Here is a 27657-nt window from a genome sequence, read left to right as displayed (position 1 = left end):
CTGTTTAGCCTCGGGGTAACTTCAGCTACCACACCGCAGACAGTCTGATATCCGGCTAGTGGCAACATCGATATAGCGCTCAGTTATGAAAGAAATTCATTTTTCAGGCGTGTTTTTATTTCTATTTATTTTTACAGTTATTGCAGTTTCTGCCAAACAAGTAAGTTTACATTGATGACAGTTTTATATTATTATAATGTCGTTAAAACTAGATTTTAACTTAGTCTCTGTCATGATAAAAAAAAAAATATATATATAGAAACGTCTATCTAATAATATTCGGAGAGAAAGGAAAATATTATTTTCGTTTAATTTATAAAAAATTTTCAATTATTTGTTCTTAAAAAGTAAAACTGAGATAATGGGTGAACGATTTGAGAAGTACTGTGCGGACAGAGAACACATTACTGTACTTAAAGCAGTCCTACTTCGTAAGAGTTTCTTTAGGTAACCTAAATTTTAAAAATTTCGTAGAGAGAGAAAAAAAATTACATTGTATACTATATGCTACAACTACATAAATCTAACTTAAATAATTTTTCCTTGTATTGTATTCATGTCGAGGTAATAACAGGTGTCATGCGATATATCAGGTCCAAGGTTAAGACGTAGGTAGTCTTTAGCTAAAGATGGATATTCGAAAATGTATAATAAGAAAAAGTTCGAAAAATTAAGGACAATTAATTAAATACATCTGTACTTTATCAGTTTAACGAGCTTAATAAAATTTAATTACAAGCAAATGTGGGTAATTTAATGTCTACTAAATTTTCGACTATTTTATAGATACATCACCCGATAACATAAAGTAGAACATTTTAAGAAATCCGTTAAAATCACTTTTATTTATAAATGCCTCCAATTTAAGATTTAATTGGCAAATTTAATATTGCTAAGTAACATTATCCTCATGAAACATTAATCCAAAAGTTTCATGATATTCCTGAATTACATTGAGATACCTAGAAACGTTAATATAATTTGAAAATTAAATTTCTACTTCTAGTATATTAATTTATCTAGATGTTATCACTTACTAAGAAATTTTCGATATACAAATAAATAAAAAATAAATCTTAAATTATAAAATATATCATCGTTATTTATCGAGACAGATTATTATGACTATATTTTCGAATTAAACTATATTTTTAGAAATTTATCACATTTATTTAAAACTTTAATATCAATTTATTTTTAATTAAAAAAGTCGAAACTCACGTTTTCCATTACAGCTTATTTTTATATAAAAATAGCTTAAAGGTTCTCGGATAATCGACTTATAAATTAATTTTCTGCTTCAGCTATATTTCATCTTATAAGGTTACAATAAACCTCAGGCTATCAATCGCTTATAGAATTACGCTGAGAGAAACCCAAATTTATTCAATCGATAATCTAAGATTCGTCTAAAAACTAGAAAATATAAAAATTTTGGAAAGTTTTAATAATAAAACTTTAAATAAACGTATCCTTTGAAAAGATATATCATATCCATAACATAATACATATTATCGATCCAGTTCAACATCCGGAGTGTTATCAGATCACTTCCGTTCTATTGATGTTCGTCCCTCTTTACATCCTGTCACCTGGTCAATATTTCGATTTATGGAAACAAATTTCTCTTATTCAGTCGGGCGTTCATATGATGGGCAAAAAGTTAAATTAGTCTACTCTAATTAACAAACTAAAAGCTCTCTCTCTCTCTCTTTTTTGTTCTACTTTCCTGTAATTATCTATACCGGATCAGATTATTCTCTAATTATCTGAAGCATGCTGTTCATTTAATCCAGCAAAAGAAGAGATAAATCTAAATATTTCCCATTACAAATTTCACTTTTAGAACAATAGAGAGAAAAATTGTTTTCAATGAAAATAAAAAACTTTTATATTTTAACGGAAATGATTTTATAAGTCAACTACCACATATCAGATGAAAGCTTTATAAACAACCATGCCGTATGAATCATGCATCAGTTATTTTCCATTCACACCCTTTTACGGAACCTGTATGCAGTCACACTAAACGATGTAGAACAGTTTTGAAGGGCGTCGGTCGTATCTTTAAGCAAGATATACATTAAACCGTTATTGTTTGCATTTTAAAGATAATATATCTTTAAAATGCAAACAATAACAGTTTAATTTGGATAAGCTTTGCTACAGGATATAAAAATTTTACTTTTTTAATTTAAAAATAATAATAATATATATATATATATATATATATTGTATTTTTAAGGTATTACTATAAGTCCAGCTATATTTAATAACTTATTGATAAATATTTTAAATTTTTTTACTGGATAATGATTCAGATAAAAATTGACCTGACTAAGGAATAGGGAAAAATAGAAGTAGGAAATCATAAATTTTCAGATAATTTTTTTTTTAAACTGACATACTGCAAACAGGTGTGGCTCTACTAAGGATGAGGTCAGTCACATTAATAGAAGAAAATGGGTCAAGAAGTAATACAATTACTGTTGGTGTCTTGCTCCAATATAAAATATCTTGAAGTTTAATTCTTAAACTAAATTTATTTCATAAATAAATTATTTGCATTTTATACAGTGAAATATTGAAATATATATTAAGAATACAGGAAAAAATAATTTAAATGAAAATAATTAAATATAATTAATTATTTCATTTTTTTTCTATCATAACCTAAAAATGAAATGAAATGGCCTGGAACTAAAAACTTATTTAATGATTTCAAAATTTACAAGTATAATGCAGTACAACATATTAAAAGATTGCATAGTAGTAAATCCTTCATTAATTTTCTCTTCTGTAAATCCATTCATTGATAGTATATGGGTCAATGATATGTTATGTACTGTGTTCTTTGGATAGGACACACAAAAATAAAATATTATATTATTAATAATGTAAAATTTTTATAAATTCATGAATTTTTACTTCCTAAGAACAAAGATTATTTATTAAAAATAAAATATAACACTAGGAAAAAAATGTCATAAAATGTATAGATACCTATTACAAATTACTACTACTACTACTATCATATTTTTTTTTTAAATATAATGTTCCTGTAACTTAATTTGATATAAAAAAAAACCCCACACTGCTGTTCTGGGGACCACGGTTTGAATTCTAATCCACTCAGAAATTTTAATGAATAGGTTGACCCTGATATGTCAGGATCAATCCACCTGATACACAGGCTCTGTCCCTTACCATCTGTCCACTTCTATTCCAAGCCTGGCAAAACCCCATAATGGACATGAAAAAAAGTCCTCTAACAGTGGAAAAAAAAAGAGTTAAAAAATAAAAATAACTTAATTCAATATGCTTTTTAAGAAAAAAAAACAGTATTTTATTTGAATGAACTTTAAGAAAAATGAAAATTTAATTAAATTGCAGACTACTAAATCAATAGATAAGAAGCAACAAAAAACTAAAATATTTTTTCAATTGTTTTCTACCTATCCATTTAGTCTGAAAGCAGATATGAAATGTTTGAAAATAATTTTTGGAATTACAGACTGTTTTCAGATTCTATCTGCAGAATTTGTTCTGTGATCATATTACATTGGCTTCAAGTAAAAGCATCTAGCTGTTTATACTGAATCAGTTACAATGCAAGCAGTTTCAGTATAAAAAAATTGAGTTAAAAAAATTAATATATTCAAAAGGAACTTTGTTTTAGATTACATAAACTATACAGTAAACTTAACTAGTTGGAAAAATATTTCAACAAATGATTCTTAGAAATTTTAACTTAGTTAAATAAACTTTTAGACATAAGATGTTTAACAGATTTTACTTGGAAGTCATATCATTAAATATTAGAATGTTAAAACACATATCAAGTTATATGAATCATTCTGTGTATTTATATTATAGTTTAAATAAACTTTTTAAAGTTTAAATTACAAAAATTTAATTAAAATAGCATAAAATTTAAAATAAATGGGTTATATTGTTCAATGAACTATAAATATTCAATATTCATTTACAGTATTTTGTACATCTTGAAAATAAATGTTTTGTAAAATCTAAGTAATTAAATTTAAATCAAATTATTCTTTATTTAATATTTTTTAAATTTTCGTTTAAAGTTGAAATTACTATTCTTTCAACCACTATTTCCCTTATTTAGCTCCTAATAGTTTTTTCTTTATCCAAAGTTAAAAAAATAAAAAATCTTTAAAAAGAAAAATGGTTTGAATCAAAACAACTTAAACATGATGATGAAATCCCTGAAAGAAGCAGATTTTTCAAAATGTTTCTTGAATTAGAGGAATTATCGGAGAAATTGTTTTCATGATCAAGATGATTATTTTAAAAAATATTAAATAAATTTATTTACTAACATATTTTGTTTTCTCTGAAACTTTTTCAACATTTCTTGTATATAATTTTATTACAACATAAATACTGAATAATACTTTTTCAGTAATGTTTATGACATTTTTATGTCTTTAAAATTGCTTTTAAACAATTGAAATTTATTTTAAAACTGCAATTCATTTGATATCAGATAAAAAAAAAACCTTTTGAAAAAAACCAGATTCTTAGTTACCGTAATTGTAATGATAATTTTTTTGGATTTTATTTAATACGTTTAAAATTTTTATGCAAATTGTTTTACATAAATCTATGTTTACCTACAGTAGGCATTCTTTTACAGCTTATTTTGTTCTCTAAATTTTTAAAAAATCTAATTTGTCTTTTTTGTACTAATGTTAATATACTAAATACGGAACCTGTTACCGGTGTAATTTTGCGTGAAAAAATTTTCACGCAAAATTATAACGGTAACAGGTTCCGTATTTAGTATTTCATCGCCGGTGTCAGAGTGAAGTTAATTTACTTAATGTTAATATTTTATTAATATCAATTGCAATGATTAATTTTGCATAAAATTGGTTAAATACTGAATTTTATGCATTAGAAATATTCCATGTATTTCTAGCTTATCAATTAACAATAATCGAATTTTGTAAAATAAATTTTAGATTATTTCACAAACTATGTGAAACTATTACATATTACATTAAAAAATTAATTTAGATATATTTAAAAAAATAAATGTAATAAATAAATAGTAATGGAATATTTGATTATATAATCATCAAATTTTTTCTTTACTTTTATAATAATGGATATCCTATTTCTTAAAATCATGCAGTGAAATTACTAGATATTTTCTGATATTAATATTCAATTTTAGTCACTTTACTTTCTTCTATAAGAAATTTTATAAAGCTTTAAATTATATGGAATCAATACAATTAAATAAAATCAAACCTGGTATTTAATTAATTTGAAAAAGTATATTGTTTCATGTAATGGATTTAACAGACATAATGTTCATTTAATGAAATTACACTATATAATACTGTATTGCAAATATTATAATATTTAAAGTTTTCAACTTTAGGTTAATAGTTTCAGACTTTCATTTAAGAAATAAAAAAGCAATTACATATAATTGTAAATACTTNATAGAGAGAGAGAGAGAGATTCTAATAAAACTAAATTTTACCTGTGGTTTATACGTATAAAATCTAGTCATTTACAAAAGAATGAGCTTAAGATTATATATAACATTAACATATATTATCAATGAGTTAAGGACACACAACTATAAAATTTCGCATAATCCAAATTCGAAGAAAAATAGATCGAAATAATCTACTATTAGCATTCATTCGTTTGCTTTTTAAATTACAGTATGTAGCATAATGTACAGTACTTTACTTGGACTATGAAATTATACGAGATTGTAGATGTAAACATTTTAATTATAATATTAACAAATATAATTTCGTTCATTACGCTCTTTAAATCACACAAATGACCATTTTGTTTAAAATTTATTAAATAATAATCACTGAGGAAAAAATATTTATTAATTTTTCTTTCATTATTTATGATTATCATTCAAAACTCGTTCTTATTTTAAAATATTTTAATAACAGATAACACATTTAGCAACAAATAACTGTTACTGTATTAAAATTGAAATTAATTATTTTGCTTTAAAATTTCCTTTCCTATTCTTTTATAGTCTAAAAGGAAAACTAATTTAAAACCATGAAATCAGGATATATTCACTTTCAGAAATATAATATACGGATATTTACCCTTTTATTTTTAATTAAAATGTATGCTTGACATTTCTTGATTATGACTCACATATATTTTCGTTATATTTAATCTTCATTTATGAAAATGACAAAATATACATTAAAATATAACAATTTCAATTAATTTAAATACTAACCTGCCATTTAGCTTTTTAAAAATTCAACTTGCAGGTTAAAGCAATTTTTTACTACTACAGTACTTCTTAGTCATTCAAATAATTTAATATGTATATACAGCTTGCATTTGAATACTTAGATATCAGATTTTAAACAATTTTCCTTATTCCTTAATGTCTGTATTGTTTAAATTAAATCACTATTTTTCCTATTTCAAATGTTTGCTAACACATTTTCAAGGGTATAATCAAATTTATACATTCAACTAAAAATTGGGTTCAAATCACGATTAAGCATTAAACTAAATTTATAATCTTGAATATTTTAAATTTTAATGTAATGTAAATATACTTTTATTTTCAGCATAAATAAATATAATATACATAAATTTAGAAATATTATTTTAAACTATAATATAATAAACAATCTGTACTTCTAAAACTATGAATTACGTTCTTAAATCTTTGTTAATTTGAATTCGTAGAATCCAAACAAAATTCATTTAATCTTGCCAAGTTATTTAATTTGATTAAAAATTTCTATATATATATTTTTAAACTCAAATGTATGATAAAATGCAAGCAAATGTTACCGGATATCCAAAACAGGAAAATTACATATTTTGAACGCAAATCTATACAATTTCTCTCATAAAGAGCAAGGTGAAATTTGTGGAAACTTGCACTCGACTTGAACAACAAATTTTGAACATGTTTTAGAAATGAATTATAAAACTCAAGTTATAAAAAGCAAGTTGAAATTTCTGCCAAAAGAAATTACATATTTTGCATGCAAATCTATGGTTGGTTGATTTCTTCGAGTTTTTTGGCAAAAGAGCCATATGCTGCACCATGTCAAATGGCATAAATAAATAAATATAGATTATAGTTGAACAGAGTGAATCTATGCAATCGTTCTATTTTGAATCTCCCACGTTACCTTGTACTCCATGTACTTATATTGTTTAGATACGTATTTTTAATACCTCATTATTAATATATGGGCTCAGACTCATTGGGTGGGGAAAAAAATCGATTACTACGTGTTCCGACTTCTTAGTCCCAGCCCTTAATTTATTAAAAAAAATAAAATTATTTAAAAAAGTATTCTTATAAGAATACTTTTTCATTTTTATTAAAATCTTGATTTAAAGAATGATGATTTATCATCATAACTTTTTTAAAAATATCTCAATAAAATCATATAAATAACAACATTTATTTATTTTCTTTCAACTTCATTATAATAAATTAAATAAGTATTTTCTAGAATTAAATTATTTTAGCAATCCAACATTTCCAATTTAAAATGTTTTCGAAAGCATGTTGACGTTTTCAATATTATATTTCTTATAACGAGTAATTATTTATTGTGACATCGTCACAATGCTGGGCTGCAATTTTTAATTTATTTAATTTAAAATATATGCTCTCAACCTCAAATTAGTACTAAAGTGTCTTGCCCCTGTACATCACGCTTCTCCTTTAACAACAGAATCGCGCGGATCATCTATTAACAGCTTTCGGAGGGAAAAGTTTCGAATTGAAATAACGTGACTTCCAGTTTGCATCAGAAATTCGTATATAGTTAATCGGGACCGCCTGTCCCTAAGATTTTCATATCTGGTCTCAGATTTCATCTATCTAATTCTATTCTCGAGATTAAGGAAAGACAAATGTACAGTCGACAGTGAGAATTTATATCTATAGGTCTACAATTTTTTCAAATTGCAGCCCAACTAATATATATTGTATTATTTATTAATTATAGCATATTCTTAGTATGCACAAAGTATTATTCATAATAAGTAGCTAGTAATGAAATGAAGATTATTGAGACAAGCCTCCAAAAGCACGTTACATTGTACCAATATACTGTATCATTTTTGAGAAACATGAAACTTGTTTTTAGAAAATAACTTACAAGCTTTTTAGTTTTAAAATACGTAATATAAAAATTTATTAGGCGATAAATCATTATTTCAATAAAGTAAAATTTTAAAGTATTTTCTTTAACGAGAATATTAAGAATAAAGCATCTATTCGCTACATTCATCAATCATATATTCTAAAAATATTTATGTCAATATAAAGAAAGAGAAGAATAAGGTTTAAAAAATTTTGTAATCCTTTGAAATCATATTTTATCATTTGTAAATTCTTTTATACCTTTTTAATTAATTTGACATTTTAATACTTTTAAAATAGAATTAAATGTACAAGGTTTTCTTCGTGTCTAGCTGTTTTTTTTAAATAACTTCTATATCGCTATTAAATATCACTAGTTTTGTACATTCCTTCACTCATAACCAGTTCGTATAGTTACTATATTATCAGAAAGATAAAAAGCAGCATATGATAATTTACCTTCTCTATTAAAAGTAACGAAAGAATTAAAACGGAAACAATTCGCTAGAAACAAATATTGTATTAAGAAATACAACAACATAAATACTTTATTTATAGAATAATAATACTCTATTATTAAATCTTTACTTTTGAAAATTACAGTGATTATTCATCATCATGATATGACTTTCATCGATGCAAGCTGACATCATTATATATATATATATATATAGAGAGAGAGAGAGAGATTCTAATAAAACTAAATTTTACCTGTGGTTTATACGTATAAAATCTAGTCATTTACAAAAGAATGAGCTTAAGATTATATATAACATTAACATATATTATCAATGAGTTAAGGACACACAACTATAAAATTTCGCATAATCCAAATTCGAAGAAAAATAGATCGAAATAATCTACTATTAGCATTCATTCGTTTGCTTTTTAAATTACAGTATGTAGCATAATGTACAGTACTTTACTTGGACTATGAAATTATACGAGATTGTAGATGTAAACATTTTAATTATAATATTAACAAATATAATTTCGTTCATTACGCTCTTTAAAATCACACAAATGACCATTTTGTTTAAAATTTATTAAATAATAATCACTGAGGAAAAAATATTTATTAATTTTTCTTTCATTATTTATGATTATCATTCAAAACTCGTCNATTATATATATATATATATATATTGTATTTTTAAGGTATTACTATAAGTCCAGCTATATTTAATAACTTATTGATAAATATTTTAAATTTTTTTACTGGATAATGATTCAGATAAAAATTGACCTGACTAAGGAATAGGGAAAAATAGAAGTAGGAAATCATAAATTTTCAGATAATTTTTTTTTTAAACTGACATACTGCAAACAGGTGTGGCTCTACTAAGGATGAGGTCAGTCACATTAATAGAAGAAAATGGGTCAAGAAGTAATACAATTACTGTTGGTGTCTTGCTCCAATATAAAATATCTTGAAGTTTAATTCTTAAACTAAATTTATTTCATAAATAAATTATTTGCATTTTATACAGTGAAATATTGAAATATATATTAAGAATACAGGAAAAAATAATTTAAATGAAAATAATTAAATATAATTAATTATTTCATTTTTTTTCTATCATAACCTAAAAATGAAATGAAATGGCCTGGAACTAAAAACTTATTTAATGATTTCAAAATTTACAAGTATAATGCAGTACAACATATTAAAAGATTGCATAGTAGTAAATCCTTCATTAATTTTCTCTTCTGTAAATCCATTCATTGATAGTATATGGGTCAATGATATGTTATGTACTGTGTTCTTTGGATAGGACACACAAAAATAAAATATTATATTATTAATAATGTAAAATTTTTATAAATTCATGAATTTTTACTTCCTAAGAACAAAGATTATTTATTAAAAATAAAATATAACACTAGGAAAAAAATGTCATAAAATGTATAGATACCTATTACAAATTACTACTACTACTACTATCATATTTTTTTTTTAAATATAATGTTCCTGTAACTTAATTTGATATAAAAAAAAACCCCACACTGCTGTTCTGGGGACCACGGTTTGAATTCTAATCCACTCAGAAATTTTAATGAATAGGTTGACCCTGATATGTCAGGATCAATCCACCTGATACACAGGCTCTGTCCCTTACCATCTGTCCACTTCTATTCCAAGCCTGGCAAAACCCCATAATGGACATGAAAAAAAGTCCTCTAACAGTGGAAAAAAAAAGAGTTAAAAAATAAAAATAACTTAATTCAATATGCTTTTTAAGAAAAAAAAACAGTATTTTATTTGAATGAACTTTAAGAAAAATGAAAATTTAATTAAATTGCAGACTACTAAATCAATAGATAAGAAGCAACAAAAAACTAAAATATTTTTTCAATTGTTTTCTACCTATCCATTTAGTCTGAAAGCAGATATGAAATGTTTGAAAATAATTTTTGGAATTACAGACTGTTTTCAGATTCTATCTGCAGAATTTGTTCTGTGATCATATTACATTGGCTTCAAGTAAAAGCATCTAGCTGTTTATACTGAATCAGTTACAATGCAAGCAGTTTCAGTATAAAAAAATTGAGTTAAAAAAATTAATATATTCAAAAGGAACTTTGTTTTAGATTACATAAACTATACAGTAAACTTAACTAGTTGGAAAAATATTTCAACAAATGATTCTTAGAAATTTTAACTTAGTTAAATAAACTTTTAGACATAAGATGTTTAACAGATTTTACTTGGAAGTCATATCATTAAATATTAGAATGTTAAAACACATATCAAGTTATATGAATCATTCTGTGTATTTATATTATAGTTTAAATAAACTTTTTAAAGTTTAAATTACAAAAATTTAATTAAAATAGCATAAAATTTAAAATAAATGGGTTATATTGTTCAATGAACTATAAATATTCAATATTCATTTACAGTATTTTGTACATCTTGAAAATAAATGTTTTGTAAAATCTAAGTAATTAAATTTAAATCAAATTATTCTTTATTTAATATTTTTTAAATTTTCGTTTAAAGTTGAAATTACTATTCTTTCAACCACTATTTCCCTTATTTAGCTCCTAATAGTTTTTTCTTTATCCAAAGTTAAAAAAATAAAAAATCTTTAAAAAGAAAAATGGTTTGAATCAAAACAACTTAAACATGATGATGAAATCCCTGAAAGAAGCAGATTTTTCAAAATGTTTCTTGAATTAGAGGAATTATCGGAGAAATTGTTTTCATGATCAAGATGATTATTTTAAAAAATATTAAATAAATTTATTTACTAACATATTTTGTTTTCTCTGAAACTTTTTCAACATTTCTTGTATATAATTTTATTACAACATAAATACTGAATAATACTTTTTCAGTAATGTTTATGACATTTTTATGTCTTTAAAATTGCTTTTAAACAATTGAAATTTATTTTAAAACTGCAATTCATTTGATATCAGATAAAAAAAAAACCTTTTGAAAAAAACCAGATTCTTAGTTACCGTAATTGTAATGATAATTTTTTTGGATTTTATTTAATACGTTTAAAATTTTTATGCAAATTGTTTTACATAAATCTATGTTTACCTACAGTAGGCATTCTTTTACAGCTTATTTTGTTCTCTAAATTTTTAAAAAATCTAATTTGTCTTTTTTGTACTAATGTTAATATACTAAATACGGAACCTGTTACCGGTGTAATTTTGCGTGAAAAAATTTTCACGCAAAATTATAACGGTAACAGGTTCCGTATTTAGTATTTCATCGCCGGTGTCAGAGTGAAGTTAATTTACTTAATGTTAATATTTTATTAATATCAATTGCAATGATTAATTTTGCATAAAATTGGTTAAATACTGAATTTTATGCATTAGAAATATTCCATGTATTTCTAGCTTATCAATTAACAATAATCGAATTTTGTAAAATAAATTTTAGATTATTTCACAAACTATGTGAAACTATTACATATTACATTAAAAAATTAATTTAGATATATTTAAAAAAATAAATGTAATAAATAAATAGTAATGGAATATTTGATTATATAATCATCAAATTTTTTCTTTACTTTTATAATAATGGATATCCTATTTCTTAAAATCATGCAGTGAAATTACTAGATATTTTCTGATATTAATATTCAATTTTAGTCACTTTACTTTCTTCTATAAGAAATTTTATAAAGCTTTAAATTATATGGAATCAATACAATTAAATAAAATCAAACCTGGTATTTAATTAATTTGAAAAAGTATATTGTTTCATGTAATGGATTTAACAGACATAATGTTCATTTAATGAAATTACACTATATAATACTGTATTGCAAATATTATAATATTTAAAGTTTTCAACTTTAGGTTAATAGTTTCAGACTTTCATTTAAGAAATAAAAAAGCAATTACATATAATTGTAATAACTTTATATAAAATTATGAATTTTATTATAATTACTGCAAAATACAACAGAATACTATGGTAGTTTATTATTATAATATTCTAACTTAAATTTCAAAAAAAGATAACTGCATTATTGAAAATATTAGCAACTAATTAATAAATTCATAGTAGTGTTAAATCATAAAATAAGGGAAAGTAAAATCCTTAGCATAAAATTATTATTAGCAATAATAAATATTAAATTTTATCATTGAATGTCAAATATCACTTTACGTCGTTTTAAATAAGATAATAAATATGTCATTTTTTATATTTATATTGTTTTTAATATGATATTATAATATTCATAATTTTAAAATTGACTAAACTTGGTCCCATAATGATAAATATATCATTATGGGACCACAACTACTTTTTAACTCTAAAGAAGTCAAAACATTTTTTAAAATAAAGAATTTTTCCTAACAAGAAGCAGTTGTGGATAATATATTTATCGTTTATAATTATATTTTTGTGTTATGTTCTATTTATAATATAGGAATAAATTACATTTAAAGGAAATTTTGTGTGTATATCAAGAAATTTTAATTTCCTTGAATTATCATAATGCTTAATTTTTTTACTACAGTATTTAGCTTTTGCATCAGAAATGAAAGAAAACAAGCAAATTAAATGTCATTTATTTCCTTTCATTTAGTGTTACCTCCTGTCTGGTTTTCACCCAGACAGTCCGGGAATTGACTCACTGTCCGGGTGAACTATTAATTTTGTCCGGGAATTTTGTAGAAATTGTGAAATTACAATGAAACAAAGTTCTTGAAAATATTTTTACAAATTTACACTATTTTAACAGCAAAAGAACTCGCACTCACTGAAACTCATCTGCAATTCTGCCATGTTAGTCTGTTTACACCGACGTGTGGCTTGCAACCTGTTGACCTTTTTTTTTCTTTTGCATGTATGATCGTACATGTCTCCAATATCCAATAGAGCTGAGTCATCTGTACCTGTTCTTTCTTAATTTAGGGTTACTTACATTATCCCTACACAAGTTCCTAGTCCTTAAGTGTAACTGATTTAGAACCAGCGTGCACATTATTCTTCGCATTGTAAAATGACATTGCGCATGTGTCAGGAACTTCTGTTTGAACAAACCTGACCTCTGTCTGGGTCAGCGATTTTGAAAAGGTGGCAACACTTCTTTCATTTATAATACAAAAGCTAACTAATAATAAAATAGAGATTAAAAAACTTAGTGTTTTACAAAATGTCAAAAACCATAATCACAACTTGTTTAAAAACTGTTATAATCACAACTTTTTAAGCATTTTAATTCAAATGTAAGCAATTATAAAATTTCTTCATTAAATGCTATTTACTTTTGTATAATTGAAAATTCTTAGTGATTAGATAGTATTGTTTTCAACAACCAAGACTTACTAATAAGCACATCAAAATTAGACTAATTAGACAGCCAGATGGCTAAGTGGCTTAAATGGTACCCTACTGCTCTGGAGAATGTGGAATTGGCTCTGAATGGGTTGAAAAACACCAGAAATTTTTGGGCGAGGGTCTGTCCGAATATGTTAGGCTCTGTCCCTCACTACCTGGCTGCCATATTGTGGACTTGGCCAAACCCATAATGGTCTTGCTAAAAAAGCCTCTCTTAGTGTCCACAGAGTGAAATAAAAAAAGCCAAATCATAATTGATAATTACAATTGGTCCATTAATAAAAGAAATACAAGCATTTTATTGACTATTATTAATTATTATATTTTATATAACTGTTAATAATAAAATATTTTTTAACAAAAAAAAATATTTTGTTTTTAAAAAATGCAAATCAAGAATTAAATCATTTTTTTCAGTGGAAACATAATGACTGGGATAAACATGTAACACCACAAAAAGGAATTCATTATCAATGGCCAAAACACCCAAAAACTTCTCATACTGAATACTGGAGGACTTTTCATCCACATCATAATGAAAAGGTAACATAATTTTGTTCTATATTATATGACAGATAAATTGTTCAATTCTGACTTCCTTTACAATATAATTTTTATTTTTGTTTTTGTTTTCTGACTTTAATAAATAAATCTCAAAAAATTTTAAATGATAAATATAAATTCTTGTAACAGCATTATGAAATACTAAGGAAGTGTATCAGCACAAATGACAATTAAAATTTCAGTATTTCCTCAATTCTAAAATACAATATGCATTTGGAATAAAAATTTTAAACTTTTCTTATGGAGGGAAAAGTTTTTAAATAAATAATTTTAAGTTTAGTTAAGTAACAAAAAATTGAAAAACCATACAAATGCCATAATATAGATAATATCCAGCAGCTCTATATTTATGCTCTTCTGTATATACAATAACTTTTCTTGTAATGTTGTATTGTTAATGTAATTTTGAAATGCACATTTAAAATGTTAAAAAGGAATTAAATGTTTGTTAGCAGTAAAGTTCATTTAGACTAATATGATCATTGAACAATATGTCTAAATTATCTATTAATGATCTAATCTCAATACTTCAGATTACTATTTTGGGTAAAAATGTGCATCTTTGAACTAAGAAAATACAATAAATGTTTGATTTTTCTTTAAATTAATGTAGATATCTTTTCAAAGTTAAAAGAAATATTAAAGAGAATTAATATTTTTATGAATGTAGAAAGTAAAACATACAAGTTGTATTGAGATAAAACAAATCTCACAAATAAGACTATTCAAAAACTATCAAAAACAACCAAGACTGTATATATACTTAGCTATCTTTTTATAAAATAGTATTAATGTTAAAACCTATATAAAAATAAATAAATTATTTTGCTTACTCAATAGTATCTATATTTATGTGTGAAAGGAATTTTAAATAATTGCAATATAGTTAAAAAAGCCTTAAACTCTGATATAAAATTCATACCTTATACTATTGAATAAGTAAAAACTTATTTCAAAAGAACTGCCTCATACTTAGTTTGATTTATCGTGAGGATTAATTTATGACAAATAAGATATATCTCATTTTTAAATGTAATGTATAATAGTGATAATGGAATTTAATTTTTGTGATATAGAGTAGGCTCAACTCAATTCACTTCAGAATTTAAAAAATTTAACTTACTTGTTAGTAATGGATAACAAGATTAAATAGAGGTTAATGAATAGGTTAAAAGTAACATTATGCTAATAATTATCAAATTGGTCAACTTCAGTGACAATTGCTCAAATAGAAACATTAATTCATTATAAACTTATCTTGTACAATAAAAAGATTTAACTTCTCATTAAACAAATCATATTTATACATAAATATCTTATTGGGGTGAAATTTGAAAAAACTGTAGACCTATAAATTCTCATTGTCATCCATCTGTCTGTTTTTCCTTAATCTTGAGAATGGAGTTAGACTAGATATGGAAACCTTAGGGGCAGGAGGCCCCAATTAACTATATATGAACATATGATACAAACTGGAAGTCACATTATTTCAATTCAAAAATTTCCCCCCAAAAGGTGTTAGATAAATGACTGACACAACTCTATTGTTAAAGGAAAACTATGATGCACAGAAGCAAGCCACTACTAATTTGTAATTATCTTATTTTTGCCAAATACTAATTGACAATTTTAGCTAATAGTTAATTAATTATTACATATCTAACAATTCATTTATATTTAGAATATGAATGGTGTTTTATTGTTAGCTAATTTTTCTTTTGATATTATTTTATATTATAGCTATTATATTGTTTAAATTTTATCTAATTATTTCTTTTTCAAAGAAAAAAACAGACTTCAAAGTTCATAATTACAGAAATTTTCTGACTAACTTATTGAAATACATAGCATATCTNAAAAGTGAAAAAGCATTCCGTTTTAAATAAATCAAATAAGAATATATTTTTAATTTTATATTTTTTTTTTTTGTATACAATTAATGTACATGAAAACAAAAGAAAGGGGAATTCCAGTTTCTCAATAATGCCACCTAAATTGTCTAACTGAAACAGGAATGACAGCCTCGGGGGAGGAGTAACGAGTGGCTATCTGTAACCCATACACTGTTTAGCCTCGGGGTAACTTCAGCTACCACACCGCAGACAGTCTGATATCCGGCTAGTGGCAACATCGATATAGCGCTCAGTTATGAAAGAAATTCATTTTTCAGGCGTGTTTTTATTTCTATTTATTTTTACAGTTATTGCAGTTTCTGCCAAACAAGTAAGTTTACATTGATGACAGTTTTATATTATTATAATGTCGTTAAAACTAGATTTTAACTTAGTCTCTGTCATGATAAAAAAAAAAATATATATATAGAAACGTCTATCTAATAATATTCGGAGAGAAAGGAAAATATTATTTTCGTTTAATTTATAAAAAATTTTCAATTATTTGTTCTTAAAAAGTAAAACTGAGATAATGGGTGAACGATTTGAGAAGTACTGTGCGGACAGAGAACACATTACTGTACTTAAAGCAGTCCTACTTCGTAAGAGTTTCTTTAGGTAACCTAAATTTTAAAAATTTCGTAGAGAGAGAAAAAAAATTACATTGTATACTATATGCTACAACTACATAAATCTAACTTAAATAATTTTTCCTTGTATTGTATTCATGTCGAGGTAATAACAGGTGTCATGCGATATATCAGGTCCAAGGTTAAGACGTAGGTAGTCTTTAGCTAAAGATGGATATTCGAAAATGTATAATAAGAAAAAGTTCGAAAAATTAAGGACAATTAATTAAATACATCTGTACTTTATCAGTTTAACGAGCTTAATAAAATTTAATTACAAGCAAATGTGGGTAATTTAATGTCTACTAAATTTTCGACTATTTTATAGATACATCACCCGATAACATAAAGTAGAACATTTTAAGAAATCCGTTAAAATCACTTTTATTTATAAATGCCTCCAATTTAAGATTTAATTGGCAAATTTAATATTGCTAAGTAACATTATCCTCATGAAACATTAATCCAAAAGTTTCATGATATTCCTGAATTACATTGAGATACCTAGAAACGTTAATATAATTTGAAAATTAAATTTCTACTTCTAGTATATTAATTTATCTAGATGTTATCACTTACTAAGAAATTTTCGATATACAAATAAATAAAAAATAAATCTTAAATTATAAAATATATCATCGTTATTTATCGAGACAGATTATTATGACTATATTTTCGAATTAAACTATATTTTTAGAAATTTATCACATTTATTTAAAACTTTAATATCAATTTATTTTTAATTAAAAAAGTCGAAACTCACGTTTTCCATTACAGCTTATTTTTATATAAAAATAGCTTAAAGGTTCTCGGATAATCGACTTATAAATTAATTTTCTGCTTCAGCTATATTTCATCTTATAAGGTTACAATAAACCTCAGGCTATCAATCGCTTATAGAATTACGCTGAGAGAAACCCAAATTTATTCAATCGATAATCTAAGATTCGTCTAAAAACTAGAAAATATAAAAATTTTGGAAAGTTTTAATAATAAAACTTTAAATAAACGTATCCTTTGAAAAGATATATCATATCCATAACATAATACATATTATCGATCCAGTTCAACATCCGGAGTGTTATCAGATCACTTCCGTTCTATTGATGTTCGTCCCTCTTTACATCCTGTCACCTGGTCAATATTTCGATTTATGGAAACAAATTTCTCTTATTCAGTCGGGCGTTCATATGATGGGCAAAAAGTTAAATTAGTCTACTCTAATTAACAAACTAAAAGCTCTCTCTCTCTCTCTTTTTTGTTCTACTTTCCTGTAATTATCTATACCGGATCAGATTATTCTCTAATTATCTGAAGCATGCTGTTCATTTAATCCAGCAAAAGAAGAGATAAATCTAAATATTTCCCATTACAAATTTCACTTTTAGAACAATAGAGAGAAAAATTGTTTTCAATGAAAATAAAAAACTTTTATATTTTAACGGAAATGATTTTATAAGTCAACTACCACATATCAGATGAAAGCTTTATAAACAACCATGCCGTATGAATCATGCATCAGTTATTTTCCATTCACACCCTTTTACGGAACCTGTATGCAGTCACACTAAACGATGTAGAACAGTTTTGAAGGGCGTCGGTCGTATCTTTAAGCAAGATATACATTAAACCGTTATTGTTTGCATTTTAAAGATAATATATCTTTAAAATGCAAACAATAACAGTTTAATTTGGATAAGCTTTGCTACAGGATATAAAAATTTTACTTTTTTAATTTAAAAATAATAATAATATATATATATATATATATATATTGTATTTTTAAGGTATTACTATAAGTCCAGCTATATTTAATAACTTATTGATAAATATTTTAAATTTTTTTACTGGATAATGATTCAGATAAAAATTGACCTGACTAAGGAATAGGGAAAAATAGAAGTAGGAAATCATAAATTTTCAGATAATTTTTTTTTTTAACTGACATACTGCAAACAGGTGTGGCTCTACTAAGGATGAGGTCAGTCACATTAATAGAAGAAAATGGGTCAAGAAGTAATACAATTACTGTTGGTGTCTTGCTCCAATATAAAATATCTTGAAGTTTAATTCTTAAACTAAATTTATTTCATAAATAAATTATTTGCATTTTATACAGTGAAATATTGAAATATATATTAAGAATACAGGAAAAAATAATTTAAATGAAAATAATTAAATATAATTAATTATTTCATTTTTTTTTTCTATCATAACCTAAAAATGAAATGAAATGGCCTGGAACTAAAAACTTATTTAATGATTTCAAAATTTACAAGTATAATGCAGTACAACATATTAAAAGATTGCATAGTAGTAAATCCTTCATTAATTTTCTCTTCTGTAAATCCATTCATTGATAGTATATGGGTCAATGATATGTTATGTACTGTGTTCTTTGGATAGGACACACAAAAATAAAATATTATATTATTAATAATGTAAAATTTTTATAAATTCATGAATTTTTACTTCCTAAGAACAAAGATTATTTATTAAAAATAAAATATAACACTAGGAAAAAAATGTCATAAAATGTATAGATACCTATTACAAATTACTACTACTACTACTACTATCATATTTTTTTTTAAATATAATGTTCCTGTAACTTAATTTGATATAAAAAAAAAAAACCCCACACTGCTGTTCTGGGGACCACGGTTTGAATTCTAATCCACTCAGAAATTTTAATGAATAGGTTGACCCTGATATGTCAGGATCAATCCACCTGATACACAGGCTCTGTCCCTTACCATCTGTCCACTTCTATTCCAAGCCTGGCAAAACCCCATAATGGACATGAAAAAAAGTCCTCTAACAGTGGAAAAAAAAAGAGTTAAAAAATAAAAATAACTTAATTCAATATGCTTTTTAAGAAAAAAAAACAGTATTTTATTTGAATGAACTTTAAGAAAAATGAAAATTTAATTAAATTGCAGACTACTAAATCAATAGATAAGAAGCAACAAAAAACTAAAATATTTTTTCAATTGTTTTCTACCTATCCATTTAGTCTGAAAGCAGATATGAAATGTTTGAAAATAATTTTTGGAATTACAGACTGTTTTCAGATTCTATCTGCAGAATTTGTTCTGTGATCATATTACATTGGCTTCAAGTAAAAGCATCTAGCTGTTTATACTGAATCAGTTACAATGCAAGCAGTTTCAGTATAAAAAAATTGAGTTAAAAAAATTAATATATTCAAAAGGAACTTTGTTTTAGATTACATAAACTATACAGTAAACTTAACTAGTTGGAAAAATATTTCAACAAATGATTCTTAGAAATTTTAACTTAGTTAAATAAACTTTTAGACATAAGATGTTTAACAGATTTTACTTGGAAGTCATATCATTAAATATTAGAATGTTAAAACACATATCAAGTTATATGAATCATTCTGTGTATTTATATTATAGTTTAAATAAACTTTTTAAAGTTTAAATTACAAAAATTTAATTAAAATAGCATAAAATTTAAAATAAATGGGTTATATTGTTCAATGAACTATAAATATTCAATATTCATTTACAGTATTTTGTACATCTTGAAAATAAATGTTTTGTAAAATNTTCTTATGGAGGGAAAAGTTTTTAAATAAATAATTTTAAGTTTAGTTAAGTAACAAAAAATTGAAAAACCATACAAATGCCATAATATAGATAATATCCAGCAGCTCTATATTTATGCTCTTCTGTATATACAATAACTTTTCTTGTAATGTTGTATTGTTAATGTAATTTTGAAATGCACATTTAAAATGTTAAAAAGGAATTAAATGTTTGTTAGCAGTAAAGTTCATTTAGACTAATATGATCATTGAACAATATGTCTAAATTATCTATTAATGATCTAACCTCAATACTTCAGATTACTATTTTGGGTAAAAATGTGCATCTTTGAACTAAGAAAATACAATAAATGTTTGATTTTTCTTTAAATTAATGTAGATATCTTTTCAAAGTTAAAAGAAATATTAAAGAGAATTAATATTTTTATGAATGTAGAAAGTAAAACATACAAGTTGTATTGAGATAAAACAAATCTCACAAATAAGACTATTCAAAAACTATCAAAAACAACCAAGACTGTATATATACTTAGCTATCTTTTTATAAAATAGTATTAATGTTAAAACCTATATAAAAATAAATAAATTATTTTGCTTACTCAATAGTATCTATATTTATGTGTGAAAGGAATTTTAAATAATTGCAATATAGTTAAAAAAGCCTTAAACTCTGATATAAAATTCATACCTTATACTATTGAATAAGTAAAAACTTATTTCAAAAGAACTGCCTCATACTTAGTTTGATTTATCGTGAGGATTAATTTATGACAAATAAGATATATCTTATTTTTAAATGTAATGTATGATAGTGATAATGGAATTTAATTTTTGTGATATAGAGTAGGCTCAACTCAATTCACTTCAGAATTTAAAAAATTTAACTTACTTGTTAGTAATGGATAACAAGATTAAATAGAGGTTAATGAATAGGTTAAAAGTAACATTATGCTAATAATTATCAAATTGGTCAACTTCAGTGACAATTGCTCAAATAGAAACATTAATTCATTATAAACTTATCTTGTACAATAAAAAGATTTAACTTCTCATTAAACAAATCATATTTATACATAAATATCTTATTGGGGTGAAATTTGAAAAAACTGTAGACCTATAAATTCTCATTGTCATCCATCTGTCTGTTTTTCCTTAATCTTGAGAATGGAGTTAGACTAGATATGGAAACCTTAGGGGCAGGAGGCCCCAATTAACTATATATGAACATATGATACAAACTGGAAGTCACATTATTTCAATTCAAAAATTTCCCCCCAAAAGGTGTTAGATAAATGACTGACACAACTCTATTGTTAAAGGAAAACTATGATGCACAGAAGCAAGCCACTACTAATTTGTAATTATCTTATTTTTGCCAAATACTAATTGACAATTTTAGCTAATAGTTAATTAATTATTACATATCTAACAATTCATTTATATTTAGAATATGAATGGTGTTTTATTGTTAGCTAATTTTTCTTTTGATATTATTTTATATTATAGCTATTATATTGTTTAAATTTTATCTAATTATTTCTTTTTCAAAGAAAAAAACAGACTTCAAAGTTCATAATTACAGAAATTTTCTGACTAACTTATTGAAATACATAGCATATCTTTATTTCAATAAAACTATTTACTTAACTTTTAATAAAAAATATAAAAAACAATATAGGAAATATTCATAAAAGATTTGTTTAAAAGTTAAATTATTGTCTGCTATTCATTTCCACGTTTTATACCAACATAAAACTAAATTATTGTTAATTAATGAATTTAATCAGAAACAAACTAAAATAGCAAATGTCTAATTTACACTAAAATATGCTTAGATCATTTGCATTAATGACCAGCCAATATTTTATGAGATCCAATTAAATTGATAACTAATCAGTCAAATGAAATTATAAAAAACTGCTTACTTCTTGTTCTAGTAATTAAATATCTAATAATCAAAATCATTCATTAAAAACTGGAATCAAAAATATAAAAATTGCATTTCAAAATTACAACATGCTTTTCTGGTAGATTATACACAAATTATTGACTGAAAAACAATGTTTATTAAAAATAAAGTCCAAATTATACTTAGATTTTGTTTATTAAGAAAGAAATGAAAACATAAAACCTCTCTAATTCAAATTTTGTTTATAATTAAAAATAATTACTAAATTACCAACAACAGAAAATAGTATAAATTCATTAAACACACTGTAATTTAATTAAAACCTCCTGCAAGCTTGTGTAACTACAGATGTTTTAAATGTTAAATACAAACTATCAACAACATTTATGAATAATTAAACTCTAGAAACAAACACTGTATTATGAAATAAAACATTTACACTCTATAAATATTATAGCCTTTAAAATTTTAATTTTAAAAATGTATTATATCATTAATTATTTTAATTATCCTTGAAACTGTAAACTAAATCTTTATATTAACCATAATATATTCATCTTTATAATAATTTTTTTTTAATCTTATCAAATTTTATACTCAATGTATCATAAAACTTACATATGCACTAAATAAAACTACTCTATAATCTCTAAATAATGTAAGAGTTTTGTCATATGTAGTCCAAAATTAGTGAGGTTTATTATATTTCAAATACTAGAAATTATTCTTAATATAATTTTTAATTGTTAAAATAATCTTAATTATTATATTCTACAGCACAGAATTTTAAATATACATTTAAAAATAGAAAATTAATGAAAAATAAAATTGTTAACAATTTAATTATTCTTTTATATTGCTATTATTATTTCTGATATAAAAATCTGCATTAAATTCATCTAAATGTAGGAGTTACATTTTATAAGCTAGAAAGTACAATATTAACCATTTGTTCTATTATAAGAAAATATAAAAATTTAGTTATATCATTATAACTTTCATATTTTAACTAAAACTAAACCTAGAAAAATTTCTGGACTTACTATTTTAGAGTTCTATTATACAAGGAGTTTTTGACATGTAAGGCATTACAAGTCAATAATTTGGAAAACATGTTTCTAATAAAAAAAATTTATAAGAATAAAGTTTAATATTTTCAAGGAGCATTTTTACTACTATAAAAATAAAGGCCCATCCTTCTGAGAAGGGTAGAGGGAAACTTTGAAATAAAACAATTTTTTTTTTTGATTCTGTATTTAAAAAATAAATTTTTATTGAGAAATTTTTCAAAAGATGGTAATTTCAAAAGTGATGAGCATAAATAAGCATTCATAATGTTTGAAAGATAATGGTCCATAAAAATGCAACATTTTTATGAGCTAATTAATTTCTGTTCTTTTATTGTTTCAGTTATTTAACAGAATATCAAATGTTTAAAGATATGCCCATTTTTATTTTCACATTTCAGTAATCAAGTAACAAAATTTTGCTGAATAGACTAACGTTTCTCATGTTATTTTTAACACTCACAATGCAAGTTTGCTTGATTATCTTGAATCATGGTCAGTTGTTGAAACAAAGCATGATCCTCTTAGGAAATAATCCATTGGTGTTAGGTCTGGTGATTTAGGTAACCTTGAAATTGGTCCTCTAAATCCAATCTATTGTTATGCAAACATATTGTTAAAATTCACTTTATAAACTAATTCAAAAATGAATACTGCTTTTGAACAATATTAAGAATTAATTAAAAATTACTCATTAATTTTAAAATCTGTTTCAATTAATTAACTCATAAAAAAAATTGCATTTTTATTAGACCATTATATTTAAAAACATACAAATACATATGCTTATAACTTTAGAAATGATCATTTTTTGAAAAAAATGTTCCCAATAAAAACTTATATTTTAATAGAGATTCAAAAATATTAAAAAAACTGTGGTAGTTCCATTTGAAATTTTAAAGTTGCCCCACTCCACCCAGAAAGGAGGATGGCCAGGCTTTATTTTTACAGCATTAAAAAGCACCCTTGAAAATATTAAACTTTTATTCTTTTCAATTTTTTTTTATAAGAAGTATATTTGCAAGATATTAACTTATAACAATATATGTGAATCACCCTTTATGTGAAAACAACTCCAAACATCCCGTATAATGCCAAATAAAATAATAAAATGCAATATTGTTTATTTCAAGTGTAAAATTAATTTCTAATTAGCTTTAATAGTCCAATAAATCTAACAATTCTGATACTTTTTGACTTCAGCTAAGCTTCACCAAGTTTTTGTTTTTTCTTATATTATTTGACCTCATAAGTAATACATATCTCAAATCTAATTCATCGGATCATTGAAATAATTTGATGACTGCTATGAAATTATGTTACGTTAAAAATGAAAATTTCATTAAATTTATTATTTTTCACTAAAACATTCACTTTTCTTTTCCAGCAAACAAAAGAAATATCCAAACAATCTCACCATTCAATAAGCCATCATGAAGCTAAATTTCAGAGCCATATTAAACCAAACAAAAAACACAACCAAAAACATTTTCAAAAATGGGAACGAGAAGATTTGCACTTGCAGGATTTAAATCTAGAACGTCAAATTAAGGAACGTCAACGTGCTCACAGAGGATCACATTCTCCACATAATGATGGACATCATGAAGTAGAAAGAATAGTCACTCATCATCCTGGTAAATTATTCTTTATTTGATAAGATTAATTAAATACTAATAAATTTAGCATCAATTGCTCTTAATCTTCTTTTGTCAATATTTAGTTTTCATTTTAAGAAATTTTATTATATCCACTTTACAGACAATTTATGTTCTTGCTGATTAAAGAAACTTGAAATGTTTTGTTTCAAATGCAAGAGTTTTAATTTTATTTTTATACAGGAAATCCTCATTACTTCAAAATTCAAGAGAGGAAATAATTGCAACTTTAAATTATTGAGTTTCGAATTATCTGAGATTTACACATTTCTGTACAATATGCCAAATGCCATGTAACTGATGTAATTTATTAAGAAAGCAGAATATAGTTACATATACAGAATGCTAATTTCGTTAATTAATAATATAAATAAACTGCAGGTAAATGGCATGTGACTGGTGAGAACCTCTCATGTTGCCAGATAGGTTTTATAAAAAGTAAAGCAGAATTCTTTGAAATGTAGCCCAAGTTAATTTTAAAGTAAGCCACCCAAATCTAGTTGCCTAAAGCCCTACAAATATCTCAATCTGCTACTTGTAGCCCAATCTTACCCAGCCATATTTTATGAGATAACAGAAAAAATGGTAGTCCATGGGTCAGGTGACACTTGAAAATGTGTTACTGTATAAGCAAAGCCATGTTGACCAGATTACAGTTATTCTTGGCCTATTGTTTTTTTTATTGCATGGAGGCACTTTGATGTAAACAAACAAGTTAACATGTGCATATCACGGTTCCGACAGAATTTTCACTTTGAATATCGTATATTTTGAACTAACCGAATTCCTTAACATGTAAATCTGTAAATCCCTGGTCAGGACAAATAGTACAGTTACAAACTTACAGGAATTTCAAACTATTTTGAGTTTGAATTAAAAAGGATTTCCTGTACTCTTAATTGAAAAATAAATATCTTCTAAATGCTAGTACTAGTACTTATTCAATATAAAAATATTGTATGAAATAATATTAAATGATACTAAATATCATGTTAAATAAGTAATATTTCTACTGTAAAATTATCAAATTTTGATTTCATTATAATTAATATGTTAGGTATAATAGTCATTTGCAAGACTATATTACAGGTCATTTTTTCATTACTGTTTATTGACATAACATGTTCTAATGCCAATTACACAATTACACACTTCAAATAAATTTTATACATACAATACATTTACTAAAGTATATACATGGACATTGCCTTAAACATTGACTGCCAAACAAAATAGCATATCTAAATTTTTTATAGAATTTATTTTTAATTTTGACTATTAATATAGTATTCTTTACATTTTAAGTAAATATACTGTAATAATTTCATAGTTTATTTTGCATTTGTTATTCAAATTGATGCTAAGAAATATCCAAATCATACTGATATTGTTTATGTAGTATTGTTATCATCTTAACTTTTGTAACTCACTTTGTTTCTCACTTTTCATTTACAACAGTACTAAAATAAAAAAAACGGCCTTTATAGAAAGCAATAAAGGTTTCATTTATTGAATATTTGAATTTAATATAATTAAGTCTATTTTATTATATTCCATAATTTTCACGAGTTTCCATTAATATCTACTTTTTATAAAGATAACATATTTTCTTAAATATAAAATCAAACTACAAAAAAACCTACCTAAATATGTTTAATAAATGTAATGCAATAATTTATTTTTTAGGTCATCTTAATAAAGAACCGTGGATGAAATATGAACACAATAAGCATACTAAAGCATTTAGTCATGCTCAAGTGGATCATCATCGTTCTCATCATAAAAATCACAAAAATACTCATCATAAAAATCATAAGCAAGGCGATAAGCCTATGAAGAACAAACGAAAGAAAGCTCATGAAAAGAAATTTAATAAGAAACATAACAAAAAACATTTTACATGGTAATCAATAATAATTCAAAATTTCAAAAATGTTTTGTAATTATAATTATATATTTTGAATTTATTAATCTATATATATTACCTGTTTCATTTATGAAAATCAGAATTTCATTTTTGATTGATAAAAAAATTTGTAATGCTAAATTTATTTTAATAAAATTAATTATTTAATATTAAGTTGAAAGGCTACAGAATGTGGTAAAGCTTAATTCTTAGAAATACTTAAAAAAAATTAATTTAACATAAAATTATAATAATCAGTATATTAAAAAATGATAATTAACATAAATAATTCAATATATAAATTAATTGATAATAATTAAAACAAAAGTTAAAAGTTAAAATTTTATATTATCTTGTATTTGATTTTAAAAAATAAACTAAAATTTTGAATATTTACAATGTATGTTTTCAATATTCAGTATAAATATAAAATACATAATAAAAATAAAATTGATGTCAGCTTAAAAATCTTTTTGTACGTTATA

At 24.2% G+C, this 27657-nt stretch overlaps 1 protein-coding gene across 1 annotated transcript; it reads left to right on the top strand.

Annotated features, from left to right (window-relative positions):
• LOC111628415 (histidine-rich glycoprotein-like) lies at positions 1-27227 on the top strand. Its single transcript, XM_023372189.1, has 4 exons — positions 1-160; positions 14388-14513; positions 24996-25245; positions 26953-27227. Exons 1-4 carry the CDS (start codon positions 86-88, stop codon positions 27171-27173), a joined length of 672 nt encoding a protein of 223 aa, XP_023227957.1. The 5' UTR covers positions 1-85; the 3' UTR covers positions 27174-27227.
• Positions 27228-27657: the final 430 nt, after the last annotated feature.

This window comes from Centruroides sculpturatus, unplaced genomic scaffold (genome assembly GCF_000671375.1).
Source record: "Centruroides sculpturatus isolate CEXI.00-Female unplaced genomic scaffold, Cexi_2.0 scaffold510, whole genome shotgun sequence".
Lineage (NCBI taxonomy): Eukaryota > Metazoa > Arthropoda > Arachnida > Scorpiones > Buthidae > Centruroides > Centruroides sculpturatus.
The sequence above is the reverse complement of the archived record's forward strand: the minus strand, read 5'-3'. Positions and strand labels throughout refer to the sequence as shown.